Source organism: Equus przewalskii, chromosome 4 (assembly GCF_037783145.1).
Source record: "Equus przewalskii isolate Varuska chromosome 4, EquPr2, whole genome shotgun sequence".
NCBI classification, from domain to species: domain Eukaryota; kingdom Metazoa; phylum Chordata; class Mammalia; order Perissodactyla; family Equidae; genus Equus; species Equus przewalskii.
In genome coordinates, this window is record NC_091834.1 from 11422131 (window position 1) to 11443117 (window position 20987).

General features: G+C 36.6%; 1 protein-coding gene across 24 annotated transcripts in view; it reads left to right on the plus strand.

The window, feature by feature from the left end:
* SUGCT (succinyl-CoA:glutarate-CoA transferase) overlaps nucleotides 1-20987 on the plus strand; it is a 749104-nt gene that overhangs the window by 68300 nt on the left and 659817 nt on the right. For all 24 annotated transcript variants that reach the window (XR_011538973.1, XR_011538970.1, XR_011538972.1 and 21 more), the window contains one exon: nucleotides 16794-16885. Coding sequence is in view for 19 of the 24 variants with exons in the window: in XM_070615473.1 (XP_070471574.1) it covers nucleotides 16794-16885 (92 nt within the window). In the remaining 5 variants the exon portion in view is untranslated. The remainder of the gene's footprint in view (nucleotides 1-16793; nucleotides 16886-20987) is intronic.

The window sequence follows — 20987 nt, forward strand, 5'->3', positions numbered from 1 at the left end:
TGTCCTTTCGCAGGCTGACGTAGTGCTGCTATTTGGAGTGTGGGAATCTAGTTATAGGGAATTAGTTTTATGTGAGAGTCTGGCTGGATTTTTATTTTCTTTTCTACTCATAGAGTGTGTTTTATATTTCTGTCATTTAAAATTTGATTTTGCTCCTGAAAATGAAAAGTATATAACAATGGTAATTCTCTTTGTTCTTTAATGATTTTATAGGGCATCTGTCGGAATGTGAGCTGTGTTCGTCTGCCAGAGAATGTTGACTCTTAGGATATAGGTGAAACTGTCGATATAGTTTCTTACGGATAGAGTTCATGAAAATAGATTTGAATTCTTAATTCGAGGGCAAATTCTGCAATTTATTTTCATTCTGTATCAGTGTGGTTGATGATAGTGTTTTCCCTCCCTACTTGAATAGTCTTCTTGGATTTAGGTTAATCAGTGTGTGTATGTGTGTGTGTGTACACGATTGTGGTGGAGTTAAAGTCACTTTTAGCAGAATACATTGGCATGATCATCAAAGCCTTTACAATTGTAGACTCCATTTGGATGATGATAGTTTTGAAGACTTTTTATTTCTTTTCCATGAAAAACACAGTTGTGTATTATAGGCAAGATGCTGTTTTGATATTCAATTACCTCTAACTCCTGTCAATCCTGTAAAAACATTTATTTTGATAGTTTATGTGAAGAATATCATAGACATGTATGAAATAGTATAAAATACAAAAACGTGCACCAGTCAGGTAACAAATGTTTATTTGTTACTGTCTGTTTAGTGTTATGCTAACTAGTTGGAGGAAATGAAACAAATGTTTAAGAAACAATTGTCAAACAAGACGTAGTTTTTCATATATTAGAATCATCAAATTGGATATCATAAGGCAAAGTAGTAAATTTGTGATAAAGATAGATACCAGGGCAAACATTTCTTTTTGCTTAATATGCTTTCGCTGTATCGTGGCATACTGCTTAACTTACAAATTAATTTCCTTTTTCTGACTGGGAACATATACTTCTTAGTGGGATACTTCAGATGTTTTAGGTGCTGTACACTTAACCAACCAATTTTGCTGCCTTTCTGTGATAGAGATTGAAGGATCTGATTTCAAAAGTTATTAGGTAGCAAACCATATTAATCACATTTTTGGTCTTTAAACAACGTATGAAGTGTTGATGCTCATGGAAATATTATGTAAAAGTGACTACATGGCAATGAGTGTCAACACTTCAATAATTACTTATAGAATCATAGTAAGTAGCTGTGTGGCCTTGGGTAAAGTATAGTTTCTCAGAACCTCATTTTTCTCAATAGTAGTGAAGATAGGATAGTAAAACTTTCCTCATGTAGTTCTAGTGACACTTCAATAAGATAAAAGGTACAAAGCACCAGCACAGTTCCTGGGACATAGGACGTGCTCTGTACGTGTTAAATATTATTATTATTATTACCCTAAATTGCCTCCATTGGTTGATTTATGGAGTCCTGGGATTAAGTTTTGATTGGTTAGCAGCTTTGCAGGGAGGTCTCTTGCTGTATTGAAATTTGCAGGAATCTTACTGGAATCCTGCTGAGGTATGTAATCTTGCATGCAAAAAGGTACATATCTTACAGGTTAGAAATGCTGTGTCTGTACCCCTGAGGGAAAAAGAAAAAAAACACCAAAATGAGGTATGACTGTGAGAATCTAAATTGTCATGCATATGACAGAACAAACCCTGTTAAATGGAAAGTATGATTGTGGGAAAACTTTCAAAGTAATAGGAAGTTTTTCACAATGCCAGTAGAAAAAGTTGAGTGAAAAGCTATAAGAATGTGAAACTTTGGTACATTTGCTGAACACGTCTCATTTAGTTGTCACCGTAGAGGAAAGAGGCAAAAAAAGGGAAATGTCCACAAAACAAAGCACACAAGTCAAAAAAAACCAAAAACACTTCCTAGAGAACTGGCTCTGGAGAAAGTAGAAAGTGGCTGAGAAGATTCTTCAGAATAGACTAGAACTCCCATGTTCAGATGAAGGGGAACCAGATTGGGAAACTGAGAACCTGAGCGTTCTAGCTTTGCTATTGGTTGGCTTTGTGACTTTGGACAAGTCACTTAACCTCTCTCGGACTCATTTTTCTTATCTGTAAAGCAAGAGTTTTTGCCCCAGACTGATTCAGCTCTAATATTCCTTGCTATATTTTTAGACATACAAAATGAAATTTGCACGTCATTCTTAAATTTATTTACTTCTTGGCATTTTATTGTGGGAAATTTTAAAGTTACACAAAAGTAAAGAGACTAGTGTAATGGCTCTTGAGGTGCATATTACCCAGCTCAATAATGATCAATTTATGGCCAATCTTATTTTGTCTACAAACCCACCTCTTCTCCCTCCCTTGGTTATTTAAAAGCAAATCTCTGCCTTCATATCTTTTCATTTCTAAATATTTCAGAATATATCTAAAAGAAAAGGACTCTTTTTAAAGCATAAACACCCAGTGTCATCACTTATAAATAAAAAAATAGTTATAATTCCTTAATATCATCAAATATGCGGTTGGTGTTTAGATTTTCCAAATTCCCTCTCTCTTTCTTTTTATAGTTTGTTAATTTGAATTGGGACCCAAATGAAGTCCAATCATTGTAATTGATTGATATGTCTGTTAATTCTTTAATTTATAGCTCCTCCTTAGTCTCTTTTTTTCTTACTTTTTTTGGTTTAAAAGCCAGTTTATTTGTCCTGTTTGGTAGTTTGAATTTTGCTGATTACATTCCCATGTTGTTTAATTTTTGTTGTTCTTTATAAATTGACATATCTATAGCCTTGCTCAGATTTTGGCTTGATCTTTTTTTGTTAAGAATGTTTCACAGAAGGTGGTATGTAGTTCCACGAGGAGGCACGTAAGGCTATCCTGTTTGTGATGTTAGCTGCCATTGATGATGATTGCCTAGATCTATTCATTAGGAGTTACAAAATGATGATATATTAATTCTGCCATTCCTTCTTCATATATTGGTTGGAAAACTTCTATAAGGGGAATATTTCCCTCATCACCTATTTGATTAACCTGAGGTTTAGTTCATTTAGTAAAGGCAGGATGGATGCAATATTGTTTCCACCTACCAATTTTCATAATAATGAATTTATACTCTAGTATCCCTATTCCCTAGTATCCTCTAAGGGTGACTGTTGATTTACAAAAAATATCATTATGAACTCACAGAATTTAACATATTTGATGTGTTTCACTCCATTCTAGCTATTATCCTTATTGATACTCAAAATGGTCTCATCTTTGGCCAGTGGGGGCATTTTTTGAGTTGGCTTCTGCATCCTTTTGACATGACCAATAGTCTTTGATAGCTTCCTTAATTTCTGGAATAACAAGATATTCCAGGCACATTTTGTACATTTCCTGTCCTATCCTCGAATCAACCATTTGCCCAAGGAATTTTAATTCCTTTTAGTGGGAAATGGTATTTAAGACCACAGTCCGGATACTAGGGATGCTCATTGCTACTGGGTTAGTCAAGGACAGAAAAGAAAATAAATATTAAAAAAAAAGCGTTATGAATTCATAATCCATCAGTTTAATTCAGAAACAATATACACCCAGGAAAAGAGCAGGGAAATAAACAAAAGCCAGATGTTTATACACATTTTGAAGGACTGGATTGTAAATATTGTAAAATATTTATTGCCTTCTGTTTTCCTTTCAGGTAAACAATCTATTGTTGAAATATCTGAAGCTGCTGGAATAGTAGTATTAGCTATCTAGCTAATAGCCATGATATTAACTTTAAACATACTCCTGTTTTGTTTTTGAATTCGTTACCAGGATAGGTCCTAGTCCTCTGTGAAGCCTCCTTCTTTCTCACCCGCAATAACCCATCATTGACCAGGTCTTTATCTTAAGAGGACTATGCTTACCAGACAGATGGGGGAAGCACAGGTTGCAAGTAAATTGGCACGTACAGAGGCCCAGAGGAATAAAGAGTCTTGTGTATTTGGAGAACAGCTATACTGAGTATAAGTTTTTTGCAGGAGTGGCAGGAGATAAGAAGCATGAAGTGGTTAGGAGCCAGGTCACAAAGGACACAGTATGTCATAGTAAAGAATTATTATTTTTATCCTGTAGGTAATTTAATAAGAACTTAATAAGGGAAATGACTTGATCAGAATTACCTGTTCAAACGGCCTTTGTAGCCATGTGAAGAATAAACTGAGGTGGAGGGCCAGTACGTAAGGTATTGCAGGGCATGGGGGTTTGGATGGATTTGAGAGTTATTTGGCAGATCAAATAATAAGGAATTTAGTGATCAATTGGATATGGTCAGGGAGTGAAAGAAAAAAGTTCAGGATGATTCTTAGGGTTCTGGGTTGTGCAAATGTGTCGGTAATGTTTCGTTCAGTGAAACAGTGAATGTGGGAGAAGGAGCAGTCTGGGTTGGTGGCATATGAATGTGACTGAGGTGGGACGATGAGTTCTGTTTGGGGCATCTTCAGCTTGAAGTATCTTGGACTTTTTAGTGGAGATGTCCATGTACGCGCGCACAAGCATCTTTATGATTAAGGACCCAGACTGGGGTTAAAAATTCTAGCTCTGCTACTTCCTGTCTTTGTGACCTTGGACAGGTTACCTAACCTTTCTAAGCATCAGTTTTCATAGTTGTATAAAAGGGATAATGGTACCTAACTCATAGGGTTGTTGTGTGAATTAAATGGTCTAATGGATAAAAATCTAACAGAGTGCCTAATACACAACAACTCAATAAATATTGTCATTATTATTCTAGCTATGGGTGTTGCCAGTTTGTTGTTTGGGGCCACGGTATGGATGAGATTCATTATAGAGAACACAGAGAGTAAGAAGAGACGGGGCCAAATATGACTATTAGGAAATGTCAGCAGTTGAACCTGGGAAATTTAGTTGCTTGGACCTTCCCACCCTGTCCTCTACCCGACACAGGTTATTTCAGGTATTATTGGAGGAACCACAGTTTAATCTTTGGCTTGTAGCCAGAGACTAAGCGTTAAGTTAGGCAAGTGTTAAGTAAGTATTATTTCTATTTCCCAAGCTTATTTATTCACATTAATTCATTTATTCAACACACATTACTGAGATACTGGTGGACATTATTCTAGGTGCTGAAGATACTGCAGAGAACAGACACCTAGGTCACAGCTGTCATGGTGCTCGCATCCTAGAGAAGAGACTGATATTCCTCAAAAAATAAAAATATCAGATAGTGCTAAGTGCTTTAGAGAGAACTAAAATATGATAAGATGCTAGAGAGTTCCTGGAAGTCTGTTTTAGATTGCGTGGTCAGGGAAGGCCTCTTTGAGGAGGATACATTTAAGATCACATAATCAGTAGTAGCCAGCCATGTGAAGATTGGAGGGAAGAACATTCTAGGCAGTACAAAGGCCTAAGGATGGAAATAAGCTGTGGGTATATTCAGAGAACAGTAAGAAGGCCAATGGGACTCAAGGCAGAGGGCAGTGGGAAAACTGATGAGATTAGGCCGGAGAGCAGGCAGCGGCCAAGCCATGAAGGGCCCTCTGAGGCAGGATGAGGAGTTTGGATGCTCTAGGTGACTTGGCAAGCCCCCGGAAAGATTTGGGCAGGAAAGCAGTGCACTCTGATTTACATTTTAGAAAGATCACTGTGAGCACAAAAGGCAAGCAATAGGTAGGGAGATTAGAAACAGGAGGCTAATGAAATAGTCTGGATGAGACATGCTTTGTTCTGTCCTTTCTTCTCCTTTTATTCGGGCCAAAGTCTCACCCCAAAACCTTGGTTGCTTGGAAACCTCCAAGCTGTCCTGGAACTGATCCTCATCAGGAGAGTTGTCCTGATCATCGAGGAGCTGTGGGCCTGGAGCAGACAGATACAAGCAGTGATGACCTGCTGAGGGTCCTTAACCTGCCTCTTAACTAGGGGCGGGTGGGTGGGCTTCTAAGTCTATAAGCTTATGGTGCATTACTTTCTTCTGGGGAGACTTCATAACTTCTCACCAGTTGGTCAAAGGGGCCTTAGACCTCCAAAAGGTTGACCTTTGATAGACAGTATGTTGAGCACTGTGGGAGGTGTTACAGGAGTTACAAAAAGCAAAAGCACCAGTGGGAGCTCTTGCTTTCTAAGAGCTCCTAAGTTAAGGAGAAAAGCAAAACACAAAGTTAGACACAATTAAGAAGAAAAATGAGTGAAACGAGGAGAGGGCAAGCCAGATCATCTAATATTCAGGGCAAATGTTAAAAGATAAGAAATCTCTTCCCTTTAGCTTCCTTCCCTTGCGTTTTTACTTAGGAGTCTGGAAATGAAAGTTTTGCTTTATAGTCGATGTTCATAAAAGCCACAAGATGGCGAGGTTGCTCCTTAAAATAAATGTGAGTAAGGCGTGGGGAGGTGGTGGTGAGAGAGAGCGAGAAAGAAAGAGAATGAGGGGTGTTTCTCTCTGATTTTCCATAACCTCCTTAATTTTCCTTACCCCCTTGCTTGAATATAAAATGAAACTGACATGCATAAATTTTTCCTCTTTAATTTGGATTTTGATCATCGTTATTTTTGGAATTGTGAAAAAATTGAAAAGAACTACCTGGATCCCATGTTTGCTGTTTTTCAGCATTTTATTAAATTATTAATAAATAATTCAATCTTTACATTGACAACAGACTAATCTTTACAAAATACCATGTTGATAATGTCAGTTCCCTGCTTTAAAATTTTCTATTTGTTGTCATAAATATTTGTTGTAGGACTGGTGGTCAGTATTCAAATAGCTAAGATAAGTGTAAGGTGAAAGATGGAATAGTTTTTGACCCATATTACAAAAATATGTATATATTTTATTATTGTTCGCTTCTTTTCTAAAATGAACGAGTGCAAGTTTCCAAATTCAAAACCTTTCCATTTTAATGGGTTATTAAACAACATAATTGTAATGCTCAGAATATTATTCTCATCATTTCAACATACCTCAAGGCAGTTTTCAGTATTCTCAATATTTTGTGGAAAGGGCAAGTTACTATATTATTAGTATATTAATTAATGCATATTTATTAACTAAGTCTACTTAGCTCTCAATGTACAGTGCACTTTGCTTATGCTGTCTTATCAAATTGAATCCTCATAATGTCTGTGAGATGAATGTGAATATTGTGGACACTGAGGCTCAGGGAGATGAAATGAATTGTCCAAGACTTAATAGTTGGCAGGGCTATAATTTGAATCCAGATTTTTTTCAACCCTAAAACTCATCCTTTTACTCACTCTGCCATACTGCCTCCATGAGAGTAACTATTTATATTTCTCTTTAATAGAAATACTTGGAAGTTGTAATTTAAAGTAATTAGGATATTTGTGCCTCCCCTTTGTTGCAAGCTGAACAAGAGACTTTGTATCACAAGGCAAGTGTTACGGTGCACTTTTATTTAGCAAGCTGTTTGTTTTTCTGAGCATGATTTCCCGCATCCTTTATTTAGAAGACTCCATTTAGAGTGGTGCTGATGGGGAGGGGCCTCTATTTGTCCCATTTGAGGGATTTGGGCTCCTGGCCAGAAGCCTGAGCACCTGATTTTTCCCTACTCAGAGCAGACTGAAACTTAATTCCTTCTCCTGACTTCCTGTTGAGATAACAGGTGGTTCACCAGCACACAGTGTTCCTGCCTTATGGCAGAGCTTCTCTCTGCTCCTGGAGGCCTGTTTTATGCTGGGGATACCAGTGGTTTAAAAACCATTGTGTTCAAGACTGAAAGCCTGGTCTGGGGTGCCCTTTACACTAGCTGTCCTGGAATATAAATTCACTCCTAAACCTTGGCATTAATTTCTGCATTTTTGCATGGGGAGTGTTGACTTATATTTATTTCTCTTTATATTTCCTCCATATCTCATTTTTGCTTTTCTAAAGATTTAAAAAGTAATAGTTCAGAATTTACAAGTTTTGTTTTGAAATTGGGAGACAAACATGGCAAAGCCTGGAATTTTGTGTGACTGGTTTTTACCTGAATCAAGACATTTTGGTATTTTTTAATAGTTTTACTTTTTTCTTCATACAACAATTTTAATTGAAATATGTATAATAAGTGTAAGAATGTTGGAAAGAAGATTGGCTATGAATAAATAATTTTTGAAGTTGGCTGGTGGGTTTATTTTATGATTCTCTCTACCTTTATTTGTGTGAAATTTTCCATAAATAAACATAAAGGAGAGATATGTTGTGACACCTTTTCTGCCATCAATAATGATAAATGTAATTTAATCTTGAAGTATTTTAATTTCTTAATACTAAGTGATAATTTTATCTGAGGACCTTGTTTTACATACTCACATTTCTTTTCTTTCTTTTTTTCCTCCAGACTTATTGAGGAATAATTGACAAATAAAATTGTATATATTTAAAGTGTACAATATGATTTTTTTTTTTTTTGATGAGGAAGATTGGCCCTGAGCTAACATCCATGCCAATCTTCCTCTATTTTGTATGTGGGATGCTGCCACAGTATGGCTTGATGAGTGCTGTGCAGGTCTGTGCCTGGGCTCTGAACCTGCCGAATCTCGGGCTGCCGAGGTGCACAAACCTAACCACTATACCACCAGGCAGGCCCTCAATATGATGTTTTGATATATGTATATATTGTAGAATGATTACCACAATCAAATTAACTAACACATCCATCAAGTCACATAGTTAACTCCTTTTTTTCTTGGTGGTGAAAATACTTAAGATCTACTCTTAGCAAATTTCAAGGATACAATATCGTATTATTAACTATAGTTGCCATACTGTACAATAGATCCTTGGATCTTATTCATCTTATAATTGAAAATTTGTACTCTTTGCGCAGCATTTCCCTACCTCTGGCAACTGCCATTCTATTCTGTTTCTGTGAGATTGGCTTTCTTTTTTTTTTAGATTCCACAGATAAATGATACCATACAGTATGTGTCTTTATCTGTTTGATTTATTTCACTTATCATAATGCATCTAAGTTGCTGAAATGGCAGGATTTCCTTCTTTTTAATGTATGAATAATATAACATTATATTATTATATTAACATTGTATATATATATTTTCTATGTCCACTCATCTATTGATAGACACTTAGGTTGTTTTCCTATCTTTGCTATTGTGAATAATGCTGCGATGAACATGGGAGTGCAGACATCTTTTTGAGATATTGATTTCATTTCATTTTGGTATATACCCATAAAAAGAATTGCTGGATCATGTGGTAGTTCTATTTTTAATTTGTTGAGGAACTTCCATACTGTTTTCCATAATAGCTGTACCAATTTACATTCCCACTGACGATGTTCAAGGGTTTCCTTTTTTCTATAACATTGCCAACATTTGTTATTTCTTGGTATTGATCATAACTGTCCTAACAGGTGTATAGTAATATCTCATTGTGGTTTTTATTTGCATTTCCCTAATGATTAGTGAAATTGAGCACCTTTTCATGTACCTATTGGTCATTTATATGTCTTCTTTAAAAAAATGTCTATTCAGGTCCTTTGCCCATTTTTTAATCAGATTATTTTTTTTACTATTGAGTTGTATGAGTTCCTTGTATATTTTGGATATTAACCCTTTATCAGATATATGGTTTGCAAATATTTCCTCCCATTCTGTGGGTTACCTTTTCATTTTATTGTTTGTTTCCTTTGCTGTGCAGAAATGTTTTAGTTTGATGTAATGCCATCTGTCTATTCTTACTTTTGTTGCCTCTGCTTTTGGTGTCATATCCAGGAAATCATTGTTAGGGCCAATGTGAAGAAGATTTCTCCCTATGTTTTCTTCTAGGAGTTTTACAATTTCACATATTACATTTAAGTCTTTTGACGTTTTGACATTTTGAGTTGATTTTGGTGGATGGTGTAAGATAGGGATCCAATTTTATTCTTTTGCATGTGGATATATGGTTTTCTCAGCAGCATTTACTGAGCAGACTATCCATTCCCATTGTGTGTTCTTGGTGCTCTTGTCAAGAATTGGTTGACCATACATGCATGGATTTATTTCTAGGCTATCTATTCTGTTCCATTCCTCTATATGTCTGTTTTTATGCCAGTACCACATATGTTTTTGATTACTGTAGCTTTGTAATGTATTTTGAATCAGGAAGTGTGATGTCTCATTGCTCACGATAACTTTGGCTATTTAGAGTCTTTTGTGGTTCCATGTGAATTTTAGGATTATTTTCCTATTTCTATAAAAAGTAGCATTGGGAGTTTGTTAGAGATTGCATTGAATCTGTAGATTGCTTTGGGTAGTATGGACAATTTAACAATGTTAATTCTTCCAATCCAAGGATGTGGGACATCTTTCCATTTATTTATGTCTTCTTCAGTTTCTCTCATCAGTGTCTTATAGTTTTCAATGTACAGGTCTTTTAACTCCTTGATTAATATATTCCTGAGTATTTTGTTGTTTTTAGTACTATTGTAAATAGGATTGCTTTCTTAATTTCTCTTTCAGATGGTTCATTGTTAGTATATGGAAATGCAACTGACTTTTGTATGTTGCTTTGGTATTCTGAAACTTTACTGAGTTTGTTTTTAACTTCTAACAATTTTTTGGCCGAGTCTTTAGGGTTTTCTATATATCCTATCATGTCATCTGAAAACATAGACAGTTATACTTCTTTTTTTCAGATTTTGATGTCTTTTATTTCTTTTTCTTGCCTAATTGCTCTGGCTAGGACTTCCAGCACTATGTTGAATAAAATTGGCAGGAGTAGACAACCTTGTCTTGGTTGTGATCTTAGAGGAAAAACTTTCAGCTTTTCACTGTTGAGTATGATGTTGGCTGTGGGCTTGTCACATATGGCCTTTATTATGTTGAGGTATGTTTCCCCCTATGAGGATAATGCTGGCCTCCAAAAATGAATTTGGAAGTGTTCCTTCCTCTTCTATTTTTCTGGAAGAATTTGAGAAGGATCGATATTAATTCTTTACGTATTTGGTAGAATTCACCAAAGAAGCCATCTGGTCCTGGACTTTCATTTTTTGTGAGGTTTTGGATTACTGATTCAATCTCCTTACTAGTAATCAGTCTGTTCGGAGCTCTATTTCTTCATGATTCGGCTTTGGTAGTTTGTATGTTTCTAGGAATTTATCTATTTCTTCTAGATTGTTTAATTTGTTGGTGTATAATTATTCGTAGTAGTCTCTTATGATCCTTCATATTTCTGTGGTATCAATTTTAATGTCTCTTCTTTTATTTCTGATTTTATTTATTTGAGTCCTTTTTTCTTGTTTTCTTGGTGAGTCTAGCTAAAGATTTGCGAATTTTGCTTATCTTTTCAAAAAACCTGCCTAGGACGCTGGCCCCACGGCCTAATGGTTAAATTCGTACACTCCACTTTGGCAACCCAGGTTTGGTTCCCAGGTGCAGACCTATACCACTCATTGGCAGCCATGCTGTGATGGTGACCCATATACAAAAATAGGAAGATTGGCAACAGATGTCAGCTTAGGGCGAAAATAACAACCACCACCAAACAACCGCTTTGTTTCATTGATCTTTTCTATTATTTTGTTAGTCTCTATTTCACTTATTTCTTCTCTGATCTTTATTTTCTTCCTTCTACCAAGTTTGGGTTTTGTTTGTTCTTCTTTTTCGGATTCCTTTAGGTATAAAGTCAGGTTGTTTATATGAAATCTTTCTTGTTTCTTGATATAGGAATTTATCGCTGTGAACTTCCCCCTTAGAATTGTGTTTGCTGCATCCCATAAGTTTGGTATGTTGTATTTTCATTTTCATTTGTTTAAAGGTATTTTTTTTTAAAGATTGGCACCTGAGCTAACAACTGTTGCCAATCTTCTTTTTTTCTTTTCTGCTTTTTCCTCCCCAAATCCCCCAAGTACGTAGTTGTATATTTTTAGTTGTGGCTTCTAGTTGTGGCATGTGGGATGCTGCCTTAGCATGGCCTGATAAGTGATGCCGTGTCCGCGCCCAGGATCCAAACCAGTGAAACCCTGGGCTGCCAAAGCGGAGCACGCGAACTTAACCACTTGGCCACGGGGCCAGCCCCTAAAGGTATTTTTTTGATTTCTTCTTTGACACATTGACTTTTCAGTAGCATGTTATTTACTCTTGACATATTTGTGAATTTTCCAGGTTTCTTCTTTTAATTGATTTCTAGTTTCATACCATTATGGTCAGAAAAGATGCTTGATATGGTTTCATTTTTCTTAAATTTATTAAGACTTGTTTTGTGGCCTAACATATGATTTATCTTGGAGAATGTTCCACATCTGCTTGAGAGAATGTGTGTTTTGCTGCTGTTGGATGGAATATGGTATAATTGTTAAATCTACAGGTTTAACATGTAGTTTAAGTCCAGTATTTCCCTATTTATTTTCTGTCTGAATAATCTAGCCATTGTTGAAAGTAGGGTATTGAAGTCCCCTACTGTTATTGTATTGCCCTCTTTTTCTCCCTCCAGGTCTATTAATATTTACTTTATATATAAGGTTCTTCTATGTTGGGTGCATAAATATTTACAAATGTTATATCGTGTTTTTGCATTGACCCCTTTATTATTTTGTGATGTCCTTCTTTGTCTCTTATTGTAGTCTTTGTTTTAAAGTCTATTTTATCTGATGTAAGTATAGCTCTCCCTGTTTTCTTTTGGTTTCCATTTGCATGGAATATCTTTTTCCATTCTGTCACTGTCAGTCTCTGTCCTTAAAGCTGAAATGAGTCTCTTGTGGGCAGCATATAGTTGAGTCTTGTTTCTTTTATTGATTCAGCCCCTTTATGTCTTTTGATGGAGAATTTGGTCCATTTACATTTAAAGTAATTATTGATAGGTATAGACTTACTATTGCCATTTTGTTAATTATTTTGTGGTTGTTTGGTAATTTCTTTGTCCCTTTCTATCTCTCTTGTTTTCTTCCTGTGTGATTTGATGATTTTCTATAGTGGTATGCTTCTTTCTCTTCATCCTTTGTGTATCTGCTATAGGTTTTTGCTTTGTATTACCATGAAGCTTACATAAAACGTCTTCTAGTTATAACAGTCTATTTTAAGCTGATGACAATCTGACGTCAAATGTATACAGAAGTTCTACGTTTTTGGATCCCTCTGACATTTTGTGTTTTTGACATCACAGTTTTCATCTTTTTTATATTGCATATCCATTAACAAATTATTGTAGTTATAGGTAGTCTTAATACTTTTGTCTTTTGACCTTTGTACTAGAGTTACATGTGATTTATGCACCACTATTACAATATTAGAGTATTTTGAATTTAACCATATATTTACCTTTAGTAGTGAGTTTTATACTATCCTATCTTTTAATGTTGCTAATTAACATGCTTTCATTTCAGCTTGAAGAACTCCCTTTAACATATCTCATAAGGCCACTCTAGTGGTGATCAACTCCTTCAGCTTTTGTTTTTCTGGAAAACTCTTTATCTCTCTTTCAGTTCTGAAGGACAATTTTCTGGGTAGAGTATTCTTAGCTGACAGTTTTTTTTTTCCTTTCAACACTTTGAATATCTCATCCCACTCCCTTCTGGCCTGCAAGGTTATTGTAAATTCCCTTCTATGTAACAAGTTGCTTTTTTCTTTCTTCTTTTAAGCTTCTCTCTTTGTCTTTAACTTGTGACAATTTAATCATAATGTGAATCTCTTCAGATTAATTGTAGTTGGTACTTTTTTGACTACCTGGATCTGATGTCTGTTTTTTTCCCCAGGTTAGGGAAGTTTTTAGCCATTTATTTCTTTGAATAAGATTTTGCCCCTTTCTTGCTCTCTCTTCTTCTTCTAAAATGCATATATTGTCCATTTGATAATATCCTATAAGTTCTTTAAGCTATCTGTAGTTGTATTCCATCTTTTTTCTTTTCATTTCTCTGATTGGATGTATTCCACTGCCTTGTCTTCTAATTTGCTGATCCTTTCTTCTACTTGATCTAATCTGATGCTGAAGCCCTCTATTGAATTTTTCAGTTCATTTACTTTATTATTTAGCTCTGTGCTATTTGGTACTTTTTTTATATTTTCTATATCTTTGTTAAAATTCTTACTTTGTTCATGCATTTCTCTCCTGACGTTGGTGAGCATCTTTATGAGCGTTATTTTGAACTATCAGGTAAATCACTTATCTCTGTTTCATTAAGATTGGTTTCTGGAGATTCATCTTAATTTTTGTTTGGAACATATTCCCTTGTTTCGTCATTTTCCTTGAATCCCTGTGTTGATTTTTGTGCATTAGGTAAAACAGCCACCTCTCCTAGTCTTGACAGACTGGTCTTGTGTAGAAGATGAATCTTATTAATCAGCCCAGCCTGAGCTCCTGGTTGCCTCTCAAACCTTTGTGATTATCTAAGCTGCTGTCCTTGTTCTTCGAGCCTCCTAGTCGTTGATGGTGTGAGAAGACCCGTCAGTGTTCCAAAGGGGACAATTGTAGTCAGCATCTAGATGCAGGCTGATCAGAAGCTGGACCCTCAGGCAGCAGCTGGGAAAGTATGCTGTCAAACTCCTTCTGGGGAGAAACTGAGAGATAGTCATTTTTACATTCTCCCTCTTCACTGAACCTGGTTGTATAGCTGTTGTGGAGGAGGGGGGAAGTACTGCTCCTGAGCCCATTAAAAAACTGCTTGTTTGTTTGTTATGGTCCTATGGACTTATGAATCCAAGCCCCATTGGCAATCAGAGCCAGGTGATTTGGGGCCCATCCCTCAGGCAGTAGCTGCAAATGTTGGGGCAGCAAACATGTGTAGACGGTCCTTCCAGAGAAATGCTGGTGACCTGGTCTTATTGTTGGAGCAAACTGGAGGGAGAAGGTGGTGGAAGCACCCACTGATTCTTTTGGGTTCCAGGTAGGATCACAGTCAGCACTCAGATATGTGTTAATCAGTGTCTGGACTCTCAGGTGGCAGCTTATAAAGTATACAGTCAAAGCTTTTCCAAGGAAAGACTGGGAGATAAACATTTTTGCCAGCTCCTTTTGTGCTGAACCCTGGGGGATAGCTGTGGTTAGTGCTTGTGTGCCTGTCAACAGCTTCTTCTTTGTGTGCTATAGTCTTGTGGGACTCATGAATGCAAGCCCTGCTGGCTATCAGAGCTAGGTGTTTTGGGGGTCTATCCCTTGGGTGGAAGCCTTAAAAGTTGGGGTGCTAGATGTACCATGCGAACTGTTTGCTGCTGAGGGAGAAGCTGTGAGTTGGGCTTTCCCTCCCTCTTGTAGGACACTGTGCCTGGAGTGGGGCTTTTGGTGAGAGTGTGTCTCAGCCTTTTCTACAAATTTCTATGTGGGTATTTTCTCTGTTGCCCACTGTGTAGGAGTCATTCAACTAGCTCCTGGATATCTCTTGGAGGGAATTTCTCCATGTGTAGCTGTACATTCAGTGTGTCTGTGGGAGGAGGAAAATGGCCTCCACTTTGGTTAAAAACAAAACAAACAAAACAAAATAGAAAAAAACCTCTTTAGTTTCTTTATTAGTTTACTTTTTATAGATTAATTGTTTTTAAAAAATAGTCATGTGTAACAATTATTCATTCATTTCATTCAATAAATGTTATTGAATTCTATTCTAAATGCTGGGGATACATCAGTGAATTGAATAGGAAAAATATCTTTGGAGTATATATTTTAGTAGGGAGGAGACAGAAAATAAATCAATAACAAATTGTATTTTATATCTATGGTGACAAGAGCTATGAAGGTAAAAATAATTTGGTAAGGGGGTTAAGAGTCTGAAGTGAGAGTGCTCTTTTGTGAAAATTCTTCAGGAAAAGTCTCTTTAGTTAGGAGACGTTTGTAGACTTGGGGGATACGAGGGAGAGAGGTATGTGGATATGTGGAGTTAATTGGAGGGAGAGTGTTCCAGGGGCTGGGGAAGCAAGCAAAGGCCCTGAGGCACCCCTGTCTTGATATTTCAAAGGAGAGTATGCAGGCAATTTCAGCAAATCACAGATGAGTATGGAAGGCTCTTTATCTGGCCACTCTTTGGTTGATACATGGGGTCTGGAGACAGATTCACATAGCTCCTGATGTAACCTTTATTATTCAACAATGAGCACCAGGACTGAGGAGAGCAGGAGAAAATATTTCCTGTGTTCTTTTGATTTTTGCTGATGGCCAAAAAAAAAAAAGGGGGGGGGGATGCTTTCACATTCTCTTTGTAGTCTTGAAAAGCACTGTTTGGAGATGTAATCATTTTATTCATGTTCCAATTTTTTATCATTTATATTTTCTTTGCATGCTTGAGAAAATATGTAAATAGAACTAAGGGAGACATTGTTTTGTTTTACTTTGTTTATTGTTTTGTGTAGAGTGAGAGTGGTAGATATCTGTTGGAGTCTGGAAGGTGGGTTAATGAGTGACTCAGGTGAGGCTTAAAGGACTAAGGAGTGGTGGAGACTGTGGCAAATTGGAGAATTTATGCCCGTTTAGAGGGAAGAGATGTTACTTTAATTGATTGTTGCCATGTGAGAAAGTAGCCCTAGTTTTGAATTTATTTTCTGATTTTTTAAGAAAAGCCAGAAATGTGCATTGATGTGCTATCTCCTGATTTTTAAACGTTGGCAACTAAATAAAAATATTTCAAAACATTCTTCAGGCCAGACAAATCAATCACGCAGGCGGGATCTGGCCCCCAAGTCACAAGTTTGCAACCTTCTGGAGTATAACACCATAGTTAATTTTTACTGCCTCCTTCAAGGGATAGTATAGATCTAATAGTAACAAAGTGCTGCAAGATTTCTGTATACAGATGGTTTTCACATACCATTGTACTGTTGTTCTCCCTGTGTGGTGCTGAATATGTCTATTCTCGTTGTTGTAGGGTTTGGTCAGACAGGTCCGCTGTCTCGGCGAGCTGGTTATGATTCTGTTGCCTCTGCTGTGTCTGGTCTGATGCACATCACAGGGCCTGAGGTAGGTATCTTTCTTTAGAATGTTCATGATTCCTGCCCCCGCGACCATGTATTCCAGAGATTTTTGTCTTTCCTAACACCTAGGCTTAAACTTGAGTTAATTTTAGAAAGAAACCAGGGAAAATGAATGGCTTCTTAAAAATGGAAGGGTTCATTACAAATGTACTCAAGGCTCAATGTCAATTTGGCCCCATGGAAAAGAACAGTGTTTTTTGTAAGGGCAATAGATTAGCAGTGAACACATTTTCCGTATGTATTATATTACTCAAGCTTAATATAGGCACTTTCATGTGACTTCGGTATATTCCTTCTGTTGAATAGAATGGCTGACTAGACTAGTTCGCAGATGTCTATTTCTACCAGAGTTCCTTCATTTGGCCTGTATACATAGTGGAGGGTTTCTTTTTCCCTCTGGAATATTATAAGTGGTTATGTATTTTAAAATTTGTGTCTTAAAACCTCAGGTGTGATTGTGTCTGATTACTATTTGCATTAGATTCTGACAGTGCAAGGAAATATTCTATGTTATAACAATCCCTTTCCATTGATGATAGGTTAGGAAGTTCCTAAAAAGTATATAGGTGGTCAAAATTTCATTGGTTAGATCAAAGACTCTTAGAAAATGGACTCTTGGGGGAAACAGTTAGAATGGCATTAAATAAATAAAAAGACTGTGGAAGCCTGGTAAATAAAAATACTAAAAGACATCCATTTCCAAAACAAATTAGGTTGGTAGGCTTAAAAGACTTTTTCTGGTAGGCGTTGCTTTAGTTAACTTTTCAGGAAATATTGCTGCAGTGGTGGGATAAACTGAAGCCAGAGCGACCTCAGGTCTTTTTTTTACAGTCTTCTTTTTATTAATCTGAAAGCAGGCATTGGGATGTCAGTGACTTGGAATATAAGGTCTTTTGTGCTTTCTTTGTTGTTTCATTTTCACAAGTTTTAGAAAAAATGAGTGTGGCCTTTCCTTAAAATATTCAAGAGCGCTGGTTTTCTTTCCTCCATTGAGAGAATAGAACATGAGTATATCTCTCTTTGCTCTATCCCATAAAAGTTCTTATATGTACAAGACATTATTATTATGAATGGCTTTATTTAAGAGCCCTGAACTCGATTGCGAATATGTGAAAAGATCTGGGACTTTTAAATTTGTATATTCAAATGTTAAAATGAATTAGCTCAAAAACAACTGAGGTCAAGGATTACTGTGGCTCCTTTAGTACCCTGCGCTGTACTCTGGCAGGGATAACCACACAGCGTGACCTCAGCCTTACCATTTATCAGTCAATACCTTTCTCTCCTGTGTTACTCTACCTGGTGATTTTTGTTCTAGCCAAGCAAATAACAACAACGTTGATATGCTTACTATGTTCAAAGCATTATTTAATATACTTTACATGTATTAAATAAAGTTACTCCCATATACTGTGTTTCTTTCACACAGACACATCTCATTTAATTCATGGATTCAGTGAATGGTTATTGCAGATATGCCTTCTGGGTGCCAGGAACTGTGGCAGGTACTGGGGATTGAGCAGGCAACAGGGTAGGCAGAGTCCTTAAGTGGGGAAAATAAACGTTAATGGAAAATAAACACTGAATACAAACAAAAAGAGGTCTGAAGACGAGTACAGGATGCTATTAACATATATAACAGTGTGCCTCAGACCATTATAATACTTCCAAAGATCTCTGAAAAATGTGGTTTGACAGTGAAGGATAAGAACAGACTGAAGAGAATCAGGCCATGCTAGGAGTTCCCCTTAAAGGAGTTGTTTTCCCCTGTTATCAGCAATATATCTCAACTTGCCAAGCCTCTCGGCAGAGACTGCACAGGAGGGATCACTTCTGAAAGCCTTGGCTAATCTTTTAAACTAGCCAATGCAGATGACTATTGCCAATTAGATCATGTTGCACGTGAACATTTATCTACCTGCACAGCTGTGTATTTGTGCTGTGGCATAACTCCATGTTGTCCGATGCCTGATTGGAGCCCAAGCTTCTCTATCATTAGGAGACTTCACCACGTCACCCTACACAGTGCAGCCTAATGTTGTCAGGATGGTTGGTTAGGGAAGGCTTCTCTGAGGACCAGATATTTAAGAGGGGACACACGTAGGCATTAGCCTGGTAACTAGAGGGCACCACCTTTCATCGTGTCTAAATGTTGGAGAATCTGGTAGGTGTGAGGAGCCAAAAGAATGCCAGGGTCATTGGATTATTGCGAGATAGCAAAGAAGGGGGAAAATGAGGCTGGAGAGGTGGGGAGTGGTGGCTGAGCTTGCTGTTTATCGACTTATTATGTTACTTAATAGTTTGACAAGAGAAGATACATTTATCATTTATACATATTTTTAGTGATGATCTAGTATATTTCTGCCTGGAAAATGAGGGATATTCCCAAAGTATAGACCAACAATATGCTGAAAAAACTCAAAATGCATGTTTTTTTTCTATAATGGAGTAATAATGCCAGTTTTATCCCAAAGGGGCATCACCTAAATGTATAAAGTAGAATAAAATTTATGAAAGCAGTCTTTATCATGGGATTTAAGCAGACTAGTGACATTTGACTTCCACTAAATCTAAAATCTAGCCTTTTAGGCATGCTGTGGTGTTGTCAGATAAGATTCATATTTGATTATGAAAAATAGAGAACCAGTATTGAGTACCTACACTATGCTAGACCCATGCTTGATGTTTTACATAGGCTATTATATGTTTTGATCCTCACATTCATCCTTCCAGGATCAATTTATTGATCAGTTCTGTAGCTGAAGCTTAAAGGCTTAGAAAACTTGTCTAGACTGTCCAGGGATGTAAAAGGCTAAACCCAGACTGTGAACGCAGGTCTGCTTTATCCTTATAGCCTGTACTGTATCCATTGTCCATGCTGCCTGAAGAATGAATCCTGATTTTTGTTGTATTTGCATTTTGCTTGTGCATGCTGTTGATATGATAATGTTACATTGTAGCACATAGACCATTTGGTGTGATAAGACCATACTCAACTAAGAGTCTGGAGGCCTGGCTCTATCTAATTCTCTCCTGTGTAATGTTTACTGGCTGCCCTAAAAAGGGCCCTGAGAGAATCTAAGCCTCATAAGACAGTGGTGTTTGCTTGGTCACTGCTGTATCTCTATGCCTAGAGCAGAGCCTGGCACTTAGTAAGCACTCAATAAATATATGCTGAATGAATGAATGAATGAGTACCTGGCACTGTGCTATGTGAACATATTATATGGCTTCTCTGTGTTTCAGTGAAGTACATCTGGAAGTGATGCTCACCCACCTCCTCTTCAAGATATTGTAAAGAGCAAATGAAATGTCTTTTATAAAATAAAATATAAATAATAAAATAAAAATGAAATAAAGTAATAAAATAAAAAGCTTGTTTATAGTAAAAGGCAGTATACATAAGAATCAGCAGTTACTTGATATATCTGCAGACTCCTTAGCTCCACCCTCAGAGATACTGATTTGTGGTGGAGCCCCCAAATATGCATATTTTGTGATGGCCCCAAGTGCTTCTGATGGACATGGTTTGTGGATCACACTTGGAAACATTATGATAGGCATTATTATTAAAATCCCCTTTGCATTGGAAGTAGACAGCAGATATTCTTTCATAGACTCTGACAGAAGTTAATGACTCATTAAGATCTACATATTTTTCAATTATAATCTGTGCTTCAAACAAAATCATATTCTGTTATTTTTTTCATGTTCATGGCCCTACGCTAACCAGTTATTACTCGAAAGGGACATCTATCTATCTATCTATCTGTTTTTTTGATGCATATGTGATGTGGAGATGGGATTGGGAATGAAATCAATGAGTGTGAGATTCTGGAAAGTAAATGACTCAAACATGTGTAATACATGTTCTAAGTAATAATTCACCTGTGCATTATGAACCATTTAAACATCAAGAAGAGTCATATTGATCAACCAATGAACAAAGATGTATTGACCATATGTGTATAGAACTGTATTAAATACCATAAGGAATTTAATGAATTACTCTATAAGTAGTGATTTAGTTGACTAGATTAGATATATACTCATGGAAAAATTAGAAAATAATAGAAAACTGCATAAAA